The sequence below is a fragment of the Heptranchias perlo genome, chromosome 15, assembly GCF_035084215.1.
Source record: "Heptranchias perlo isolate sHepPer1 chromosome 15, sHepPer1.hap1, whole genome shotgun sequence".
In the NCBI taxonomy this organism is placed as follows: domain Eukaryota; kingdom Metazoa; phylum Chordata; class Chondrichthyes; order Hexanchiformes; family Hexanchidae; genus Heptranchias; species Heptranchias perlo.
The window spans coordinates 1790969-1816085 of NC_090339.1; the positions used below are offsets into that span (position 1 = coordinate 1790969).

Sequence of the window (25117 nt, forward strand, 5' to 3'; positions counted from 1 at the left end):
GTTTAATGACGGTCACGGTCAGTGTGTTTAATGACGGTCACGGTCAGTGTGTTTAATGACGGTCACGGTCAGTGTGTTTAATGACGGTCACGGTCAGTGTGTTTAATGACGGTCACGGTCAGTGTGTTTAATGACGGTCACGGTCAGTGTGTTTAATGATGGACACGGTCAGTGTGTTTAATGATGGACACGGTCAGTGTGTTTAATGATGATCACGGTCAGTGTGTTTAATGATGGACACGGTCAGTGTGTTTAATGATGGACACGGTCAGTGTGTTTAATGATGGTCACGGTCAGTGTGTTTAATGATGGTCACGGTCAGTGTGTTTAATGATGGACATGGTCAGTGTGTTTAATGATGGACACGGTCAGTGTGTTTAATGATGGTCACGGTCAGTGTGTTTAATGATGGTCACGGTCAGTGTGTTTAATGATGGACAAGGTCAGTGTGTTTAATGATGGACATGGTCAGTGTGTTTAATGATGGTCACGGTCAGTGTGTTTAATGATGGTCACGGTCAGTGTGTTTAATGACGGTCATGGTCAGTGTGTTTAATGATGGACATGGTCACTGTGTTTAATGACGGTCACGGTCAGTGTGTTTAATGATGGTCACGGTCAGTGTGTTTAATGATGGACACGGTCAGTGTGTTTAATGATGGTCACGGTCAGTGTGTTCAATGATGGTCACGGTCAGTGTGTTTAATGATGGACACGGTCAGTGTGTTTAATGATGGTCACGGTCAGTGTGTTTAATGACGGTCACGGTCAGTGTGTTTAATGATGGTCACGGTCAGTGTGTTTAATGACGGTCACGGTCAGTGTGTTTAATGATGGTCACGGTCAGTGTGTTTAATGATGGTCACGGTCAGTGTGTTTAATGATGGTCACGGTCAGTGTGTTTAATGATGGTCACGGTCAGTGTGTTTAATGATGGTCACGGTCAGTGTGTTTAATGATGGTCACGGTCAGTGTGTTTAATGATGGTCACGGTCAGTGTGTTTAATGATGGTCACGGTCAGTGAGTTTAATGATGTTCACGGTCAGTGTGTTTAATGATGGTCACGGTCAGTGTGTTTAATGACGGTCACGGTCAGTGTGTTTAATGACGGTCACGGTCAGTGTGTTTAATGATGGTCACGGTCAGTGAGTTTAATGACGTTCACGGTCAGTGAGTTTAATGACGTTCACGGTCAGTGTGTTTAATGACGGACACGGTCAGTGTGTTTAATGATGGACATGGTCAGTGTGTTTAATGACGTTCACGGTCAGTGTGTTTAATGATGGACATGGTCAGTGTGTTTAATGATGGTCACGGTCAGTGAGTTTAATGACGGTCACGGTCAGTGTGTTTAATGACGGTCACGGTCAGTGTGTTTAATGACGGTCACGGTCAGTGTGTTTAATGATGGTCACGGTCAGTGTGTTTAATGATGGTCACGATAGTGAGTTTAATGATGGTCACGGTCAGTGTGTTTAATGATGTTCACGGTCAGTGTGTTTAATGATGGACACGGTCAGTGTGTTTAATGATGGTCACGGTCAGTGTGTTTAATGATGGTCACGGTCAGTGTGTTTAATGATGGTCACGGTCAGTGTGTTGAATGACGGTCACGGTCAGTGTGTTTAATGATGGTCACGGTCAGTGTGTTTAATGACGGTCACGGTCAGTGTGTTTAATGACGGTCACGGTCAGTGAGTTTAATGACGGTCACGGTCAGTGTGTTTAATGATGGACACGGTCAGTGAGTTTAATGATGTTCACGGTCAGTGTGTTTAATGACGGTCACGGTCAGTGTGTTTAATGATGTTCACGGTCAGTGTGTTTAATGATGGACACGGTCAGTGAGTTTAATGACGGTCACGGTCAGTGAGTTTAATGATGGTCACGGTCAGTGTGTTTAATGACGTTCACGGTCAGTGTGTTTAATGACGGTCACGGTCAGTGTGTTTAATGATGGTCACGGTCAGTGTGTTTAATGATGGTCACGGTCAGTGTGTTTAATGACGTTCACGGTCAGTGTGTTTAATGATGGTCACGGTCAGTGTGTTTAATGATGGTCACGGTCAGTGTGTTTAATGATGGACACGGTCAGTGTGTTTAATTTCGGTCACGGTCTGTGTGTTTAATGATGGTCACGGTCAGTGTGTTTAATGATGGTCACGGTCAGTGTGTTTAATGACGGTCACGGTCAGTGTGTTTAATGATGGTCATGGTCAGTGTGTTTAATGATGGACACGGTCAGTGTGTTTAATGACGGTCACGGTCAGTGTGTTTAATGACGGTCACGGTCAGTGTGTTTAATGACGGTCACGGTCAGTGTGTTTAATGATGGACACGGTCAGTGTGTTTAATGATGGTCACGGTCAGTGTGTTTAATGACGGACACGGTCAGTGTGTTTAATGACGGTCCCGGTCAGTGTGTTTAATGATGGTCACGGTCAGTGTGTTTAATGATGGACACGGTCAGTGTGTTTAATGATGGTCACGGTCAGTGTGTTTAATGATGGACATGGTCAGTGTGTTTAATGATGGTCACGGTCAGTGTGTTTAATGACGGTCATGGTCAGTGTGTTTAATGATGGTCACGGTCAGTGTGTTTAATGACGGTCATGGTCAGTGTGTTTAATGATGGTCACGGTCAGTGTGTTTAATGACGGTCATGGTCAGTGTGTTTAATGATGGTCACGGTCAGTGTGTTTAATGACGGTCATGGTCAGTGTGTTTAATGATGGACACGGTCAGTGAGTTTAATGATGGACACGGTCAGTGTGTTTAATGATGGACACGGTCAGTGTGTTTAATGATGGACACGGTCAGTGTGTTTAATGATGGTCACGGTCAGTGTGTTTAATGATGATCACGGTCAGTGTGTTTAATGACGGTCACGGTCAGTGTGTTTAATGACGGTCACGGTCAGTGTGTTTAATGACGGTCACGGTCAGTGTGTTTAATGATGGTCATGGTCAGTGTGTTTCATGATGGTCACGGTCAGTGTGTTTAATGATGGACACGGTCAGTGTGTTTAATGATGGTCACGGTCAGTGTGTTTAATGACGGTCACGGTCAGTGTGTTTAATGACGGTCACGGTCAGTGTGTTTAATGACGGTCACGGTCAGTGTGTTTAATGATGGTCATGGTCAGTGTGTTTAATGACGGTCACGGTCAGTGTGTTTAATGATGGACATGGTCAGTGTGTTTAATGATGGTCATGGTCAGTGTGTTTAATGACGGACACGGTCAGTGTGTTTAATGACGGTCACGGTCAGTGTGTTTAATGATGGTCACGGTCAGTGTGTTTAATGATGGTCACGGTCAGTGTGTTTAATGACGGTCACGGTCAGTGTGTTTAATGATGATCACGGTCAGTGTGTTTAATGATGGTCACGGTCAGTGTGTTTAATGATGGTCACGGTCAGTGTGTTTAATGATGATCACGGTCAGTGTGTTTAATGACGGTCACGGTCAGTGTGTTTAATGATGGTCACGGTCAGTGTGTTTCATGATGGTCACGGTCAGTGTGTTTAATGATGGACACGTTCAGTGTGTTTAATGATGGTCACGGTCAGTGTGTTTAATGATGGTCACGGTCAGTGTGTTTAATGATGGTCACGGTCAGTGTGTTTAATGATGGACACGGTCAGTGTGTTTAATGATGGTCACGGTCAGTGTGTTTAATGATGGTCACGGTCAGTGTGTTTAATGACGGTCACGGTCAGTGTGTTTAATGATGGTCACGGTCAGTGTGTTTAATGACGGTCACGTTCAGTGTGTTTAATGATGGTCACGGTCAGTGTGTTTCATGACGGTCACGGTCAGTGTGTTTAATGATGGTCACGGTCAGTGTGTTTAATGATGTTCACGGACAGTGTGTTTAATGATGGTCACGGTCAGTGTGTTTAATGATGGTCATGGTCAGTGTGTTTAATGACGGTCACGGTCAGTGTGTTTAATGATGGACATGGTCAGTGTGTTCAATGATGGACATGGTCAGTGTGTTTAATGACGGTCACGGTCAGTGTGTTTAATGATGGACATGGTCAGTGTGTTTAATGACGGTCACGGTCAGTGTGTTTAATGATGGTCACGGTCAGTGTGTTTAATGACGTTCACGGTCAGTGTGTTTAATGACGGTCACGGTCAGTGTGTTTAATGACGGTCACGGTCAGTGTGTTTAATGATGGACACGGTCAGTGTGTTTAATGATGGTCACGGTCAGTGTGTTTAATGATGGACATGGTCAGTGTGTTTAATGATGGTCACGGTCAGTGTGTTTAATGATGGTCACGGTCAGTGTGTTTAATGATGGACATGGTCAGTGTGTTTAATGATGGTCACGGTCAGTGAGTTTAATGACGTTCACGGTCAGTGTGTTTAATGACGGTCACGGTCAGTGTGTTCAATGACGGTCACGGTCAGTGTGTTTAATGATGGACACGGTCAGTGTGTTTAATGATGGACACGGTCAGTGTGTTTAATGATGGACACGGTCAGTGTGTTTAATGATGGTCACGGTCAGTGTGTTTAATGATGGTCACGGTCAGTGTGTTTAATGATGGTCACGGTCAGTGTGTTTAATGACGGTCACGGTCAGTGTGTTTAATGACGGTCACGGTCAGTGTGTTTAATGACGGTCACGGTCAGTGTGTTTAATGATGGACATGGTCAGTGTGTTTAATGATGGTCACGGTCAGTGTGTTTAATGATGATCACGGTCAGTGTGTTTAATGATGATCACGGTCAGTGTGTTTAATGACGTTCACGGTCAGTGTGTTTAATGACGTTCACGGTCAGTGTGTTTAATGATGGACACGGTCAGTGTGTTTAATGACGATCACGGTCAGTGTGTTTAATGACGTTCACGGTCAGTGTGTTTAATGACGGTCACGGTCAGTGTGTTTAATGACGGTCACGGTCAGTGTGTTTAATGACGGTCACGGTCAGTGTGTTTAATGACGGTCACGGTCAGTGTGTTTAATGACGGTCACGGTCAGTGTGTTTAATGACGTTCACGGTCAGTGTGTTTAATGACGGTCACGGTCAGTGTGTTTAATGATGGACATGGTCAGTGTGTTTAATGACGGTCACGGTCAGTGTGTTTAATGACGGTCACGGTCAGTGTGTTTAATGACGGTCACGGTCAGTGTGTTTAATGACGGTCACGGTCAGTGTGTTTAATGACGGTCACGGTCAGTGTGTTTAATGATGGACATGGTCAGTGTGTTTAATGATGGACACGGTCAGTGTGTTTAATGATGGACACGGTCAGTGTGTTTAATGATGGTCACGGTCAGTGTGTTTAATGATGGACACGGTCAGTGTGTTTAATGACGGTCACGGTCAGTGTGTTTAATGATGATCACGGTCAGTGTGTTTAATGACGGTCACGGTCAGTGTGTTTAATGACGGTCACGGTCAGTGTGTTTAATGAGGGACATGGTCAGTGTGTTTAATGATGGACACGGTCAGTGTGTTTAATGATGGACATGGTCAGTGAGTTTAATGACGGTCACGGTCAGTGTGTTTAATGATGGACATGGTCAGTGTGTTTAATGACGGTCACGGTCAGTGTGTTTAATGATGGACATGGTCAGTGTGTTTAATGATGGACATGGTCAGTGAGTTTAATGACGGTCACGGTCAGTGTGTTTAATGATGGTCACGGTCAGTGTGTTTAATGATGGACATGGTCAGTGTGTTTAATGATGGACATGGTCAGTGTGTTTAATGACGGTCACGGTCAGTGTGTTTAATGATGGACATGGTCAGTGTGTTTAATGATGGTCACGGTCAGTGTGTTTAATGACGGTCACGGTCAGTGTGTTTAATGATGGTCACGGTCAGTGTGTTTAATGACGGTCACGGTCAGTGTGTTTAATGACGGTCACGGTCAGTGTGTTTAATGACGGTCACGGTCAGTGTGTTTAATGATGGACATGGTCAGTGTGTTTAATGATGTTCATGGTCAGTGTGTTTAATGACGGTCACGGTCAGTGTGTTTAATGACGGTCACGGTCAGTGTGTTTAATGACGGTCACGGTCAGTGTGTTTAATGATGGACATGGTCAGTGTGTTTAATGACGGTCACGGTCAGTGTGTTTAATGACGGTCACGGTCAGTGTGTTTAATGACGGTCACGGTCAGTGTGTTTAATGATGGTCATGGTCAGTGTGTTTAATGATGGTCATGGTCAGTGTGTTTAATGATGATCACGGTCAGTGTGTTTAATGATGGTCACGGTCAGTGTGTTTAATGATGTTCACGGTCAGTGTGTTTAATGACGGTCACGGTCAGTGTGTTTAATGACGGTCACGGTCAGTGTGTTTAATGATGGACACGGTCAGTGTGTTTAATGATGGTCACGGTCAGTGTGTTTAATGATGGACATGGTCAGTGTGTTTAATGATGGTCACGGTCAGTGTGTTTAATGATGGTCACGGTCAGTGTGTTTAATGATGGTCACGGTCAGTGAGTTTAATGATGTTCACGGTCAGTGTGTTTAATGACGGTCACGGTCAGTGTGTTCAATGACGGTCACGGTCAGTGTGTTTAATGACGGTCACGGTCAGTGTGTTTAATGATGGACACGGTCAGTGTGTTTAATGATGGACACGGTCAGTGTGTTTAATGATGGACACGGTCAGTGTGTTTAATGATGGACACGGTCAGTGTGTTTAATGATGGTCACGGTCAGTGTGTTTAATGATGGACACGGTCAGTGTGTTTAATGATGGTCACGGTCAGTGTGTTTAATGATGGTCACGGTCAGTGTGTTTAATGATGGTCACGGTCAGTGTGTTTAATGATGGTCACGGTCAGTGTGTTTAATGATGGACACGTTCAGTGTGTTTAATGATGGACATGGTCAGTGTGTTTAATGATGGTCACGGTCAGTGTGTTTAATGACGGTCACGGTCAGTGTGTTTAATGATGATCACGGTCAGTGTGTTTAATGACGTTCACGGTCAGTGTGTTTAATGATGGTCACGGTCAGTGTGTTTAATGATGATCACGGTCAGTGTGTTTAATGACGTTCACGGTCAGTGTGTTTAATGACGTTCACGGTCAGTGTGTTTAATGATGGACACGGTCAGTGTGTTTAATGATGATCACGGTCAGTGTGTTTAATGACGTTCACGGTCAGTGTGTTTAATGACGGTCACGGTCAGTGTGTTTAATGACGGTCACGGTCAGTGTGTTTAATGACGGTCACGGTCAGTGTGTTTAATGACGGTCACGGTCAGTGTGTTTAATGACGTTCACGGTCAGTGTGTTTAATGACGGTCACGGTCAGTGTGTTTAATGATGGACATGGTCAGTGTGTTTAATGACGGTCACGGTCAGTGTGTTTAATGACGGTCACGGTCAGTGTGTTTAATGACGGTCACGGTCAGTGTGTTTAATGATGGTCACGGTCAGTGTGTTTAATGATGGACATGGTCAGTGTGTTTAATGATGGACACGGTCAGTGTGTTTAATGATGATCACGGTCAGTGTGTTTAATGACGGTCACGGTCAGTGTGTTTAATGACGGTCACGGTCAGTGTGTTTAATGAGGGACATGGTCAGTGTGTTTAATGATGGACACGGTCAGTGTGTTTAATGATGGACATGGTCAGTGAGTTTAATGACGGTCACGGTCAGTGTGTTTAATGATGGACATGGTCAGTGTGTTTAATGACGGTCACGGTCAGTGTGTTTAATGATGGACATGGTCAGTGTGTTTAATGATGGACACGGTCAGTGTGTTTAATGATGGACACGGTCAGTGTATTTAATGATGGACATGGTCAGTGAGTTTAATGACGGTCACGGTCAGTGTGTTTAATGATGGACATGGTCAGTGTGTTTAATGACGGTCACGGTCAGTGTGTTTAATGATGGACATGGTCAGTGTGTTTAATGATGGTCACGGTCAGTGTGTTTAATGACGGTCACGGTCAGTGTGTTTAATGATGGACACGGTCAGTGTGTTTAATGATGGTCATGGTCAGTGAGTTTAATGACGGTCACGGTCAGTGTGTTTAATGATGGACATGGTCAGTGTGTTTAATGACGGTCACGGTCAGTGTGTTTAATGATGGACATGGTCAGTGTGTTTAATGATGGACATGGTCAGTGAGTTTAATGACGGTCACGGTCAGTGTGTTTAATGATGGACATGGTCAGTGTGTTTAATGACGGTCACGGTCAGTGTGTTTAATGATGGACATGGTCAGTGTGTTTAATGATGGTCACGGTCAGTGTGTTTAATGACGGTCACGGTCAGTGTGTTTAATGATGGACATGGTCAGTGTGTTTAATGACGGTCACGGTCAGTGTGTTTAATGATGGACATGGTCAGTGTGTTTAATGACGGTCACGGTCAGTGTGTTTAATGATGGACATGGTCAGTGTGTTTAATGATGGACATGGTCAGTGAGTTTAATGACGGTCACGGTCAGTGTGTTTAATGATGGACATGGTCAGTGTGTTTAATGATGGTCACGGTCAGTGTGTTTAATGACGGTCACGGTCAGTGTGTTTAATGATGGTCACGGTCAGTGTGTTTAATGATGGACATGGTCAGTGTGTTTAATGACGGTCACGGTCAGTGTGTTTAATGACGGTCACGGTCAGTGTGTTTAATGACGGTCACGGTCAGTGTGTTTAATGACGGTCACGGTCAGTGTGTTTAATGACGGTCACGGTCAGTGTGTTTAATGACGGTCACGGTCAGTGTGTTTAATGATGGACACGGTCAGTGTGTTTAATGACGGTCACGGTCAGTGTGTTTAATGACGGTCACGGTCAGTGTGTTTAATGACGGTCACGGTCAGTGTGTTTAATGACGGTCACGGTCAGTGTGTTTAATGATGGACATGGTCAGTGTGTTTAATGACGGTCACGGTCAGTGTGTTTAATGACGGTCACGGTCAGTGTGTTTAATGACGGTCACGGTCAGTGTGTTTAATGATGGTCACGGTCAGTGTGTTTAATGACGGTCACGGTCAGTGTGTTTAATGACGGTCACGGTCAGTGTGTTTAATGACGGTCACGGTCAGTGTGTTTAATGATGGACATGGTCAGTGTGTTTAATGACGGTCACGGTCAGTGTGTTTAATGACGGTCACGGTCAGTGTGTTTAATGACGGTCACGGTCAGTGTGTTTAATGATGGTCACGGTCAGTGTGTTTAATGATGGTCATGGTCAGTGTGTTTAATGATGGTCATGGTCAGTGTGTTTAATGATGGTCATGGTCAGTGTGTTTAATGATGGTCATGGTCAGTGTGTTTAATGATGATCACGGTCAGTGTGTTTAATGATGGTCACGGTCAGTGTGTTTAATGATGGTCATGGTCAGTGTGTTTAATGATGGTCACGGTCAGTGTGTTTAATGATGTTCACGGTCAGTGTGTTTAATGATGATCACGGTCAGTGTGTTTAATGATGGTCATGGTCAGTGTGTTTAATGATGGTCATGGTCAGTGTGTTTAATGATGATCACGGTCAGTGTGTTTAATGACGGTCACGGTCAGTGTGTTTAATGACGGTCACGGTCAGTGTGTTTAATGACGGTCACGGTCAGTGTGTTTAATGACGGTCACGGTCAGTGTGTTTAATGAAGGTCACGGTCAGTGTGTTTAATGACGGTCACGGTCAGTGTGTTTAATGATGGTCACGGTCAGTGTGTTTAATGATGGTCACGGTCAGTGTGTTTAATGATGGTCACGGTCAGTGTGTTTAGTGATGGTCACGGTCAGTGTGTTTAATGATGATCACGGTCAGTGTGTTTAATGACGGTCACGGTCAGTGTGTTTAATGACGGTCACGGTCAGTGTGTTTAATGACGGTCACGGTCAGTGTGTTTAATGATGGTCACGGTCAGTGTGTTTAATGATGGTCACGGTCAGTGTGTTTAATGATGATCACGGTCAGTGTGTTTAATGATGATCACGGTCAGTGTGTTTAATGACGGTCACGGTCAGTGTGTTTAATGACGGTCACGGTCAGTGTGTTTAATGATGGTCACGGTCAGTGTGTTTAATGATGGTCACGGTCAGTGTGTTTAATGATGGACATGGTCAGTGTGTTTAATGATGGTCACGGTCAGTGTGTTTAATGATGGTCACGGTCAGTGTGTTTAATGACGGTCACGGTCAGTGTGTTTAATGATGGTCACGGTCAGTGTGTTTAATGACGGTCACGGTCAGTGTGTTTAATGACGGTCACGGTCAGTGTGTTTAATGATGGTCACGGTCAGTGTGTTTAATGATGGTCACGGTCAGTGTGTTTAATGACGGTCACGGTCAGTGTGTTTAATGACGGTCACGGTCAGTGTGTTTAATGATGGTCACGGTCAGTGTGTTTAATGATGGTCACGGTCAGTGTGTTTAATGACGGTCACGGTCAGTGTGTTTAATGATGGTCACGGTCAGTGTGTTTAATGATGATCACGGTCAGTGTGTTTAATGACGGTCACGGTCAGTGTGTTTAATGACGGTCACGGTCAGTGTGCTTAATGAGGGACATGGTCAGTGTGTTTAATGATGGTCACGGTCAGTGTGCTTAATGAGGGACATGGTCAGTGTGTTTAATGATGGACATGGTCAGTGAGTTTAATGACGGTCACGGTCAGTGTGTTTAATGATGGTCACGGTCAGTGTGTTTAATGATGGTCACGGTCAGTGTGTTTAATGATGGTCACGGTCAGTGTGTTTAATGATGGTCACGGTCAGTGTGTTTAATGATGGTCACGGTCAGTGTGTTTAATGATGGTCACGGTCAGTGTGTTTAATGACGGTCACGGTCAGTGTGTTTAATGACGGTCACGGTCAGTGTGTTTAATGACGATCACGGTCAGTGTGTTTAATGACGGTCACGGTCAGTGTGTTTAATGACGGTCACGGTCAGTGTGTTTAATGAGGGACACGGTCAGTGTGTTTAATGTTGGTCACGGTCAGTGTGTTTAATGATGGTCACGGTCAGTGTGTTTAATGATGGTCACGGTCAGTGAGTTTAATGACGGTCACGGTCAGTGAGTTTAATGACGGTCACGGTCAGTGTGTTTAATGATGGTCACGGTCAGTGAGTTTAATGATGTTCACGGTCAGTGTGTTTAATGACGGTCACGGTCAGTGTGTTTAATGATGTTCACGGTCAGTGTGTTTAATGACGGTCACGGTCAGTGTGTTTAATGACGGTCACGGTCAGTGAGTTTAATGATGTTCACGGTCAGTGTGTTTAATGACGGTCACGGTCAGTGTGTTTAATGATGGACATGGTCAGTGTGTTTAATGATGGTCACGGTCAGTGTGTTTAATGACGGTCACGGTCAGTGTGTTTAATGACGGTCACGGTCAGTGAGTTTAATGATGTTCACGGTCAGTGTGTTTAATGATGGTCATGGTCAGTGTGTTTAATGATGGTCACGGTCATTGTGTTTAATGACGGTCATGGTCAGTGTGTTTAATGACGGTCACGGTCAGTGTGTTTAATGATGGTCACGGTCAGTGTGTTTAATGATGGACACGGTCAGTGTGTTTAATGATGGACACGGTCAGTGTGTTTAATGATGGTCATGGTCAGTGTGTTTAATGATGGACACGGTCAGTGTATTTAATGATGGACATGGTCAGTGAGTTTAATGACGGTCACGGTCAGTGTGTTTAATGATGGACATGGTCAGTGTGTTTAATGACGGTCACGGTCAGTGTGTTTAATGATGGACATGGTCAGTGTGTTTAATGATGGTCACGGTCAGTGTGTTTAATGACGGTCACGGTCAGTGTGTTTAATGATGGACACGGTCAGTGTGTTTAATGATGGTCATGGTCAGTGAGTTTAATGACGGTCACGGTCAGTGTGTTTAATGATGGACATGGTCAGTGTGTTTAATGACGGTCACGGTCAGTGTGTTTAATGATGGACATGGTCAGTGTGTTTAATGATGGACATGGTCAGTGAGTTTAATGACGGTCACGGTCAGTGTGTTTAATGATGGACATGGTCAGTGTGTTTAATGACGGTCACGGTCAGTGTGTTTAATGATGGACATGGTCAGTGTGTTTAATGATGGTCACGGTCAGTGTGTTTAATGACGGTCACGGTCAGTGTGTTTAATGATGGACATGGTCAGTGTGTTTAATGACGGTCACGGTCAGTGTGTTTAATGATGGACATGGTCAGTGTGTTTAATGACGGTCACGGTCAGTGTGTTTAATGATGGACATGGTCAGTGTGTTTAATGATGGACATGGTCAGTGAGTTTAATGACGGTCACGGTCAGTGTGTTTAATGATGGACATGGTCAGTGTGTTTAATGATGGTCACGGTCAGTGTGTTTAATGACGGTCACGGTCAGTGTGTTTAATGATGGTCACGGTCAGTGTGTTTAATGATGGACATGGTCAGTGTGTTTAATGACGGTCACGGTCAGTGTGTTTAATGACGGTCACGGTCAGTGTGTTTAATGACGGTCACGGTCAGTGTGTTTAATGACGGTCACGGTCAGTGTGTTTAATGACGGTCACGGTCAGTGTGTTTAATGATGGACACGGTCAGTGTGTTTAATGACGGTCACGGTCAGTGTGTTTAATGACGGTCACGGTCAGTGTGTTTAATGACGGTCACGGTCAGTGTGTTTAATGACGGTCACGGTCAGTGTGTTTAATGACGGTCACGGTCAGTGTGTTTAATGATGGACATGGTCAGTGTGTTTAATGACGGTCACGGTCAGTGTGTTTAATGACGGTCACGGTCAGTGTGTTTAATGACGGTCACGGTCAGTGTGTTTAATGATGGTCACGGTCAGTGTGTTTAATGATGGTCATGGTCAGTGTGTTTAATGATGGTCATGGTCAGTGTGTTTAATGATGGTCATGGTCAGTGTGTTTAATGATGATCACGGTCAGTGTGTTTAATGATGGTCACGGTCAGTGTGTTTAATGATGGTCATGGTCAGTGTGTTTAATGATGGTCACGGTCAGTGTGTTTAATGATGTTCACGGTCAGTGTGTTTAATGATGGTCATGGTCAGTGTGTTTAATGATGGTCATGGTCAGTGTGTTTAATGATGATCACGGTCAGTGTGTTTAATGACGGTCACGGTCAGTGTGTTTAATGACGGTCACGGTCAGTGTGTTTAATGATGGTCACGGTCAGTGTGTTTAATGATGGTCACGGTCAGTGTGTTTAATGAAGGTCACGGTCAGTGTGTTTAATGACGGTCACGGTCAGTGTGTTTAATGATGGTCACGGTCAGTGTGTTTAATGATGGTCACGGTCAGTGTGTTTAATGATGGTCACGGTCAGTGTGTTTAGTGATGGTCACGGTCAGTGTGTTTAATGATGGTCACGGTCAGTGTGTTTAATGACGGTCACGGTCAGTGTGTTTAATGACGGTCACGGTCAGTGTGTTTAATGACGGTCACGGTCAGTGTGTTTAATGATGGTCACGGTCAGTGTGTTTAATGATGGTCACGGTCAGTGTGTTTAATGATGATCACGGTCAGTGTGTTTAATGATGATCACGGTCAGTGTGTTTAATGACGGTCACGGTCAGTGTGTTTAATGACGGTCACGGTCAGTGTGTTTAATGATGGTCACGGTCAGTGTGTTTAATGATGGTCACGGTCAGTGTGTTTAATGATGGACATGGTCAGTGTGTTTAATGATGGTCACGGTCAGTGTGTTTAATGATGGTCACGGTCAGTGTGTTTAATGACGGTCACGGTCAGTGTGTTTAATGATGGTCACGGTCAGTGTGTTTAATGACGGTCACGGTCAGTGTGTTTAATGACGGTCACGGTCAGTGTGTTTAATGATGGTCACGGTCAGTGTGTTTAATGACGGTCACGGTCAGTGTGTTTAATGACGGTCACGGTCAGTGTGTTTAATGATGGTCACGGTCAGTGTGTTTAATGATGGTCACGGTCAGTGTGTTTAATGATGGTCACGGTCAGTGTGTTTAATGACGGTCACGGTCAGTGTGTTTAATGATGGTCACGGTCAGTGTGTTTAATGATGATCACGGTCAGTGTGTTTAATGACGGTCACGGTCAGTGTGTTTAATGACGGTCACGGTCAGTGTGCTTAATGAGGGACATGGTCAGTGTGTTTAATGATGGTCACGGTCAGTGTGCTTAATGAGGGACATGGTCAGTGTGTTTAATGATGGACATGGTCAGTGAGTTTAATGACGGTCACGGTCAGTGTGTTTAATGATGGTCACGGTCAGTGTGTTTAATGATGGTCACGGTCAGTGTGTTTAATGATGGTCACGGTCAGTGTGTTTAATGATGGTCACGGTCAGTGTGTTTAATGATGGTCACGGTCAGTGTGTTTAATGATGGTCACGGTCAGTGTGTTTAATGACGGTCACGGTCAGTGTGTTTAATGACGGTCACGGTCAGTGTGTTTAATGACGATCACGGTCAGTGTGTTTAATGACGGTCACGGTCAGTGTGTTTAATGACGGTCACGGTCAGTGTGTTTAATGAGGGACATGGTCAGTGTGTTTAATGTTGGTCACGGTCAGTGTGTTTAATGATGGTCACGGTCAGTGTGTTTAATGATGGTCACGGTCAGTGAGTTTAATGACGGTCACGGTCAGTGAGTTTAATGACGGTCACGGTCAGTGTGTTTAATGATGGTCACGGTCAGTGAGTTTAATGATGTTCACGGTCAGTGTGTTTAATGACGGTCACGGTCAGTGTGTTTAATGATGTTCACGGTCAGTGTGTTTAATGACGGTCACGGTCAGTGTGTTTAATGACGGTCACGGTCAGTGAGTTTAATGATGTTCACGGTCAGTGTGTTTAATGACGGTCACGGTCAGTGTGTTTAATGATGGACATGGTCAGTGTGTTTAATGATGGTCACGGTCAGTGTGTTTAATGACGGTCACGGTCAGTGAGTTTAATGATGTTCACGGTCAGTGTGTTTAATGATGGTCATGGTCAGTGTGTTTAATGATGGTCACGGTCATTGTGTTTAATGACGGTCATGGTCAGTGTGTTTAATGACGGTCACGGTCAGTGTGTTTAATGATGGTCACGGTCAGTGTGTTTAATGATGGACACGGTCAGTGTGTTTAATGATGGACACGGTCAGTGTGTTTAATGATGGTCATGGTCAGTGTGTTTAATGATGGTCACGGTCAGTGTGTTTAATGATGGTCACGGTCAGTGTGTTTAATGATGGTCACGGTCAGTGTGTTTAATGACGGTCACGGTCAGTGTGTTTAATGACGGTCACGGTCAGTGTGTTTAATGATGGACATGGTCAGTGTGTTTAATGATGGTCACGGTCAGTGTGTTTAATGATGGTCACGGTCAGTGTGTTTAATGATGGACACGGTCAGTGTGTTTAATGATGGACATGGTCAGTGTGTTTAATGACGGTCACGGTCAGTGTGTTTAATGATGGTCACGGTCAGTGTGTTTAATGATGGTCACGGTCAGTGTGTTTAATGACGGTCACGGTCAGTGTGTTTAATGACGGTCACGGTCAGTGTGTTTAATGACGGTCACGGTCAGTGTGTTTAATGATGGACATGGTCAGTGTGTTTAATGATGGACATGGTCAGTGTGTTTAATGATGGTCACGGTCAGTGTGTTTAATGATGGTCACGGTCAGTGTGTTTAATGATGGTCACGGTCAGTGTGTTTAATGACGGTCACGGTCAGTGTGTTTAATGATGGACATGGTCAGTGTGTTTAATGATGGTCACGGTCAGTGTGTTTAATGATGGACACGGTCAGTGTGTTTAATGATGGACATGGTCAGTGTGTTTAATGATGGACATGGTCAGTGTGTTTAATGATGGTCATGGTCAGTGTGTTTCATGACCGTTTCGGTACTTTTCTATTTAATTTTTTCCATTTTCTCCCTTGCTGACCCGGAGGTTCTCTTCTCACTGGAGATTGCACCTTCTGGCTGCTCCTTATCTCTTGACTCTTCCCATGTGAAATCCTTCAGTGACCACAGGGGATCAGCCTTCCATCCAACGAAAAGCTCCAATGGGAGTCATTGGACGATGACGAGGAATTGGATGCGGGCTGACCTTTGAGCCGCTGTCTGAACAGGGTCAGGAGACAATGATAGTCCCATGGGCTGGCTGGAATGGGGTCGGATCTGTCTGAACAGGGTCAGGAGACAATGATAGTCCCATGGGCTAGCCGGAATGGGGTCGGATCTGTCTGAACAGGGTCAGGAGACAATGATAGTCCCATGGGCTAGCCAGAATGGGGTCGGATCTGTCTGAACAGGGTCAGGGATGGGATTTCCACATTTGCATTCAGAGATTTGCCTGGGGCCAGGTCACTTTCTAGTGACGAAGTTTGCAATAAATCTTGCATTAGGTTGTGTTGTGTTATGTGTTCCAGGAGATATGATGGAGTGATCAATCGGCTGTACACTGGGATCCAGTGTTACTCATGTGGGATCAGGTTCACTGCCACACAGACTGACCTTTATGCAGATCATCTGGACTGGCATTATCGCCGGAAACGCCTGGAGCAAGAAACGGTGAAGAGAAGCACCCACAGAAAGTGGTATTATAGCCAATCGGTAATTGTCCCTTGTTACTATCCCGACTCATTAAGATTGTGGGGCTGTACCCCAATACCCCCAGACCCTGGGGCTGTACCCCAATACCCCCAGACTGTGGGGCTGTACCCCAATACCCCCAGATAGTGGGGCTGTACCCAAATACCCCCAGACTGTGGGGCTGTACCCCAATACCCCCAGACTGTGGGGCTCTACCCAATACCCCCAGACCGTGGGGCTGTACCCCAATACCCCCAGACTGTGGGGCTGTACCCCAATACCCCCAGACTGTGGGGCTCTACCCAATACCCCCAGACTGTGGGGCTGTACCCCAATACCCCCAGACCGTGGGGCTGTACCCCAATACCCCCAGACCGTGGGGCTGTACCCCAATACCCCCAGACAGTGGGGCTCTACCCCAATACCCCCAGACCGTGGGGCTGTACCCCAATACCCCCAGACAGTGGGGCTCTACCCCAATACCCCCAGACTGTGGGGCTGTGCCCGAATACCCCCAGACCATGGGGCTGTACCCCAATACCCCCAGACCGTGGGGCTGTGCCCGAATACCCCCAGACCATGGGGCTCGACCCCAATACCCCCAGACCATGGGACTGGACCCCAATACCCCCAGGCCATGGGACTGGACCCCAATACCCCCAGACCATGGGACTGGACCCCAATACCCCCAGACCATGGGACTGGACCCCAATACCCCCAGACCATGGGACTGGACCCCAATACCCCTAGACCATGGGACTGGACCCCAATACCCCCAGACCATGGGGCTGTACCCCAATACCCCCAGACCATGGGGCTGTACCCCAATACCCCCAGACCATGGGGCTGTACCCCAATACCCCCAGACCGTGGGAATGGACCTCAATACCCCCAGACCATGGGGCTGTACCCCAATACCCCCAGACCATGGGGCTGTACCCCAATACCCCTAGACCATGGGGCTGTACCCCAATACCCCCAGACCGTGGGAATGGACCCCAATACCCCCAGACCATGGGGCTGCACCCCAATACCCCCAGACCGTGGGAATGGACCCCAATACCCCTAGACCATGGGGCTGGACCCCAATACCCCCAGACCATGGGGCTGTACCCCAATACCCCCAGACCATGGGGCTGTACCCCAATACCCCCAGACCGTGGGAATGGACCCCAATACCCCTAGACCATGGGGCTGGACCCCAATACCCCCAGACCATGGGGCTGTACCCCAATACCCCCAGACCATGGGGCTGTACCCCAATACCCCCAGACCATGGGGCTGTACCCGAATACCCCCAGACCGTGGGAATGGACCCCAATATCCCCAGATAGTGGGTAAAAGCTTGATATTGGAGCGTTAAGATCATCAAGTGACCTCCTTGCACTTTTCGGTGAAGCATTAGCCCTGAGCTGTTCTTTGATTAATTTTACCAGGATTGGATAGAATTTGAAGAGGTCTGTGATCTGGAAGATCGGGCCAAAAGCCAAGATTTCGAAAGTGAGAATGAAGAAGTGATCCTGAATCCACAGGGAATTACAAATCACGAGGAGTTTGTGAGTGTAGGACCTGGGTGTGCCGGAACACAGCAGGTGAGTTGGTGTGCGATTTTTACGATTTATACACTGTCTGGGGAACAAACGCTGCCTGTTAAAAATTACAGTCGGTGTTTGGACAGGGAACACAGTCTTACCATTCACAGTCCAACCCCACATGACAATACACTGACACAGTCTGACCCCACATCACAAAACACCGACACAGTCTAATTCCACATCACAACACACCAACACAGTCTAATTCCACATCACAATACACCGACACAGTCTAACCCCACATCACAATACACTGACACAGTCTAATTCCACATCACAAGATACCGACACAGTCTAATTCCACATCACAATACACCGTCACAGTCTAACCCCACATCACAACACACCGACACAGTCTAATTCCACATCACAATACACCGACACAGTCTAATTCCACATCACAATACACCGACACAGTCTAATTCCACATCACAATACACCGACACAGTCTAACCCCACATCACAACACACCGACACAGTCTAATTCCACATCACAATACACCGACACAGTCTAATTCCACATCACAATACACTGACACAGTCTAATTCCACATCACAAGATACCGACACAGTCTAATTCCACATCACAACACACCGTCACAGTCTAATTCCACATCACAACACACCGACACAGTCTAACCCCACATCACAACACACCGACACAGTCTAACCCCACATCACAACACACCGACACAGTCTAATTCCACATCACAATACACCGTCACAGTCTAATTCCACATCACAACACACCGACACAGTCTAACCCCACATCACAACACACCGACACAGTCTAACTCCACATCACAATACACCGTCACAGTCTAATTCCACATCACAATACACCGACACAGTCTAATTCCACATCACAATACACCGACACAGTCTAATTCCACATCACAACACACCGACACAGTCTAATTCCACATCACAACACACCGACACAGTCTAACCCCACATCACAACACACCGTCACAGTCTAATCCCACATCACAACACACCGTCACAGTCTAACTCCACATCACAATACACCGACACAGTCTAACCCCACATCACAATACACCGTCACAGTCTAATTCCACATCACAATACACCGACACAGTCTAATTCCACATCACAATACACCGACACAGTCTAATTCCACATCACAACACACCGACACAGTCTAATTCCACATCACAACACACCGACACAGTCTAACCCCACATCACAACACACCGTCACAGTCTAATCCCACATCACAACACACCGTCACAGTCTAACCCCACATCACAATACACCGTCACAGTCTAATTCCACATCACAACACACCGACACAGTCTAATTCCACATCACAACACACTGACACAGTCTAATTCCACATCACAACACACCGACACAGTCTAACCCCACATCACAACACACCGACACAGTCTAATCCCACATCACAATACACCGTCACAGTCTAATTCCACATCACAACACACCGACACAGTCTAATTCCACATCACAATACACCGTCACAGTCTAACCCCACATCACAACACACCGACACAGTCTAATCCCACATCACAACACACCGACACAGTCTCATTCCACATCACAACACACCGACACGTCTAACCCCACATCACAACACACCGACACAGTCTAATTCCACATCACAACACACCGACACAGTCTAATTCCACATCACAACACACCGACACAGTCTAATCCCACATCACAATACACCGTCACAGTCTAATTCCACATCACAACACACCGACACAGTCTAACCCCACATCACAATACACCGACACAGTCTCATTCCACATCACAACACACCGACACGTCTAACCCCACATCACAACACACCGTCACAGTCTAATTCCACATCACAACACACCGACACAGTCTAATTACACATCACAATACACCGACACAGTCTAACCCCACATCACAACACACCGTCACAGTCTAATTCCACATCACAACACACCGACACAGTCTAACCCCACATCACAATACACCGACACAGTCTAATTCCACATCACAACACACCGACACAGTCTAATTCCACATCACAACACACCGACACAGTCTAACCCCACATCACAACACACCGACACAGTCTAATTACACATCACAACACACCGACACAGTCTAACCCCACATCACAATACACCGACACAGTCTAATTCCACATCACAACACACCGTCACAGTCTAATTCCACATCACAATACACCGACACAGTCTAATTCCACATCACAACACACCGACACAGTCTAATTCCACATCACAACACACCGACACAGTCTAACCCCACATCACAATCCACCGACACAGTCTAACCCCACATCACAATCCACCGACACAGTCTAATTCCACATCACAACACACCGACACGTCTAACCCCACATCACAACACACCGACACAGTCTAATTCCACATCACAATACACCGTCACAGTCTAACCCCACATCACAATACACCGACACAGTCTAATTCCACATCACAACACACCGTCACAGTCTAACCCCACATCACAACACACCGACACAGTCTAACCCCACATCACAATACACCGACACAGTCTAACCCCACATCACAACACACCGACACAGTCTAATTCCACATCACAATACACCGACACAGTCTAACCCCACATCACAACACACCGACACAGTCTAATTCCACATCACAATACACCGACACAGTCTAATTCCACATCACAACACACCGACACAGTCTAACCCCACATCACAACACACCGACACAGTCTAATTCCACATCACAATACACCGACACAGTCTAATTCCACATCACAACACACCGTCACAGTCTAACCCCACATCACAACACACCGACACAGTCTAATTCCACATCACAACACACCGACACAGTCTAATTCCACATCACAATACACCGACACAGTCTAATTCCACATCACAACACACCGTCACAGTCTAACCCCACATCACAACACACCGACACAGTCTAATTCCACATCACAACACACCGACACAGTCTAATTCCACATCACAACACACCGACACAGTCTAACCCCACATCACAATACACCGACACAGTCTAATTCCACATCACAATACACCGACACAGTCTAATTCCACATCACAACACACCGACACAGTCTAACCCCACATCACAACACACCGACACAGTCTAATTCCACATCACAACACACCGTCACAGTCTAATTCCACATCACAACACACCGACACAGTCTAATTCCACATCACAACACACCGACACAGTCTAATTCCACATCACAACACACCGACACAGTCTAATTCCACATCACAACACACCGACACAGTCTAATTCCACATCACAACACACCGACACAGTCTAATTCCACATCACAACACACCGACACAGTCTAACCCCACATCACAATACACCGACACAGTCTAATTCCACATCACAACACACCGACACAGTCTAATTCCACATCACAACACACCGACACAGTCTAATTCCACATCACAATACACCGACACAGTCTAACCCCACATCACAATACACCGACACAGTCTAATTCCACATCACAACACACCGACACAGTCTAATTCCACATCACAACACACCGACACAGTCTAACCCCACATCACAACACACCGACACAGTCTAACCCCACATCACAATACACCGTCACAGTCTAATTCCACATCACAACACACCGACACAGTCTAACCCCACATCACAACACACCGACACAGTCTAACCCCACATCACAATACACCGACACAGTCTAATTCCACATCACAATACACCGTCACAGTCTAATTCCACATCACAATACACCGACACAGTCTAACTCCACATCACAACACACCGACACAGTCTAACCCCACATCACAACACACCGACACAGTCTAATTCCACATCACAACACACCGACACAGTCTAACCCCACATCACAACACACCGACACAGTCTAACCCCACATCACAACACACCGACACAGTCTAATTCCACATCACAATACACCGACACAGTCTAACCCCACATCACAACACACCGACACAGTCTAATTCCACATCACAACACACCGACACAGTCTAATTCCACATCACAACACACCGACACAGTCTAACCCCACATCACAACACACCGACACAGTCTAATTCCACATCACAACACACCGACACAGTCTAATTCCACATCACAACACACCGACACAGTCTAATTCCACATCACAATACACCGACACAGTCTAATTCCACATCACAACACACCGTCACAGTCTAACTCCACATCACAATACACCGACACAGTCTAACCCCACATCACAACACACCGACACAGTCTAATTCCACATCACAATACACCGACACAGTCTAACTCCACATCACAACACACCGACACAGTCTAATTCCACATCACAATACACCAACACAGTCTAACCCCACATCACAATACACCGACACAGTCTAACTCCACATCACAACACACCGACACAGTCTAATTCCACATCACAACACACCGACACAGTCTAACCCCACATCACAATACACCAACACAGTCTAACCCCACATCACAATACACCGACACAGTCTAACCCCACATCACAATACACCGACACAGTCTAATTCCACATCACAATACACCGACACAGTCTAACCCCACATCACAACACACCGACACAGTCTAATTCCACATCACAACACACCGACACAGTCTAACCCCACATCACAACACACCGTCACAGTCTAATTCCACATCACAACACACCGACACAGTCTAACCCCACATCACAACACACCGTCACAGTCTAACCCCACATCACAATACACCGACACAGTCTAATTCCACATCACAATACACCGACACAGTCTAACCCCACATCACAACACACCGACACAGTCTAATTCCACATCACAACACACCGACACAGTCTAATTCCACATCACAATACACCGACACAGTCTAACCCCACATCACAACACACCGTCACAGTCTAATTCCACATCACAACACACCGACACAGTCTAACCCCACATCACAACACACCGTCACAGTCTAATTCCACATCACAATACACCGACACAGTCTAATTCCACATCACAACACACCGACACAGTCTAACCCCACATCACAACACACCGTCACAGTCTAATTCCACATCACAACACACCGACACAGTCTAACCCCACATCACAACACACCGACACAGTCTAATTCCACATCACAACACACCGACACAGTCTAACTCCACATCACAATACACCGACACAGTCTAATTCCACATCACAATACACCGACACAGTCTAATTCCACATCACAACACACCGACACAGTCTAACCCCACATCACAACACACCGACACAGTCTAATTCCACATCACAACACACCGACACAGTCTAATTCCACATCACAACACACCGACACAGTCTAATCCCACATCACAACACACCGTCACAGTCTAATCCCACATCACAACACACCGACACAGTCTAACCCCACATCACAACACACCGACACAGTCTAACTCCACATCACAACACACCGACACAGTCTAATTCCACATCACAACACACCGACACAGTCTAATTCCACATCACAACACACCGACACAGTCTAACCCCACATCACAACACACCGACACAGTCTAACCCCACATCACAATACACCGTCACAGTCTAATTCCACATCACAACACACCGACACAGTCTAATTCCACATCACAACACACTGACACAGTCTAATTCCACATCACAACACACCGACACAGTCTAACCCCACATCACAACACACCGACACAGTCTAATCCCACATCACAATACACCGTCACAGTCTAATTCCACATCACAACACACCGACACAGTCTAATTCCACATCACAATACACCGTCACAGTCTAACCCCACATCACAACACACCGACACAGTCTAATCCCACATCACAACACACCGACACAGTCTCATTCCACATCACAACACACCGACACGTCTAACCCCACATCACAACACACCGACACAGTCTAATTCCACATCACAACACACCGACACAGTCTAATTCCACATCACAACACACCGACACAGTCTAATCCCACATCACAATACACCGTCACAGTCTAATTCCACATCACAACACACCGACACAGTCTAACCCCACATCACAATACACCGACACAGTCTCATTCCACATCACAACACACCGACACGTCTAACCCCACATCACAACACACCGTCACAGTCTAATTCCACATCACAACACACCGACACAGTCTAATTACACATCACAATACACCGACACAGTCTAACCCCACATCACAACACACCGTCACAGTCTAATTCCACATCACAACACACCGACACAGTCTAACCCCACATCACAATACACCGACACAGTCTAATTCCACATCACAACACACCGACACAGTCTAATTCCACATCACAACACACCGACACAGTCTAACCCCACATCACAACACACCGACACAGTCTAATTACACATCACAACACACCGACACAGTCTAACCCCACATCACAATACACCGACACAGTCTAATTCCACATCACAACACACCGTCACAGTCTAATTCCACATCACAATACACCGACACAGTCTAATTCCACATCACAACACACCGACACAGTCTAATTCCACATCACAACACACCGACACAGTCTAACCCCACATCACAATCCACCGACACAGTCTAACCCCACATCACAATCCACCGACACAGTCTAATTCCACATCACAACACACCGACACGTCTAACCCCACATCACAACACACCGACACAGTCTAATTCCACATCACAATACACCGTCACAGTCTAACCCCACATCACAATACACCGACACAGTCTAATTCCACATCACAACACACCGTCACAGTCTAACCCCACATCACAACACACCGACACAGTCTAACCCCACATCACAATACACCGACACAGTCTAACCCCACATCACAACACACCGACACAGTCTAATTCCACATCACAATACACCGACACAGTCTAACCCCACATCACAACACACCGACACAGTCTAAT

The 25117-nt window shown here is 46.1% G+C and overlaps 1 protein-coding gene across 1 annotated transcript in view; it reads left to right on the forward strand.

Moving 5' to 3' along the window:
- Positions 1 to 25117, forward strand: part of LOC137332830 (pre-mRNA cleavage complex 2 protein Pcf11-like) — a 251676-nt gene that overhangs the window by 216250 nt on the left and 10309 nt on the right. Inside the window, exons 10-11 of the mRNA XM_067996762.1 lie at positions 16371 to 16554; positions 17970 to 18125. Of these exons, the coding sequence (XP_067852863.1) occupies positions 16371 to 16554; positions 17970 to 18125 (340 nt within the window). The remainder of the gene's footprint in view (positions 1 to 16370; positions 16555 to 17969; positions 18126 to 25117) is intronic.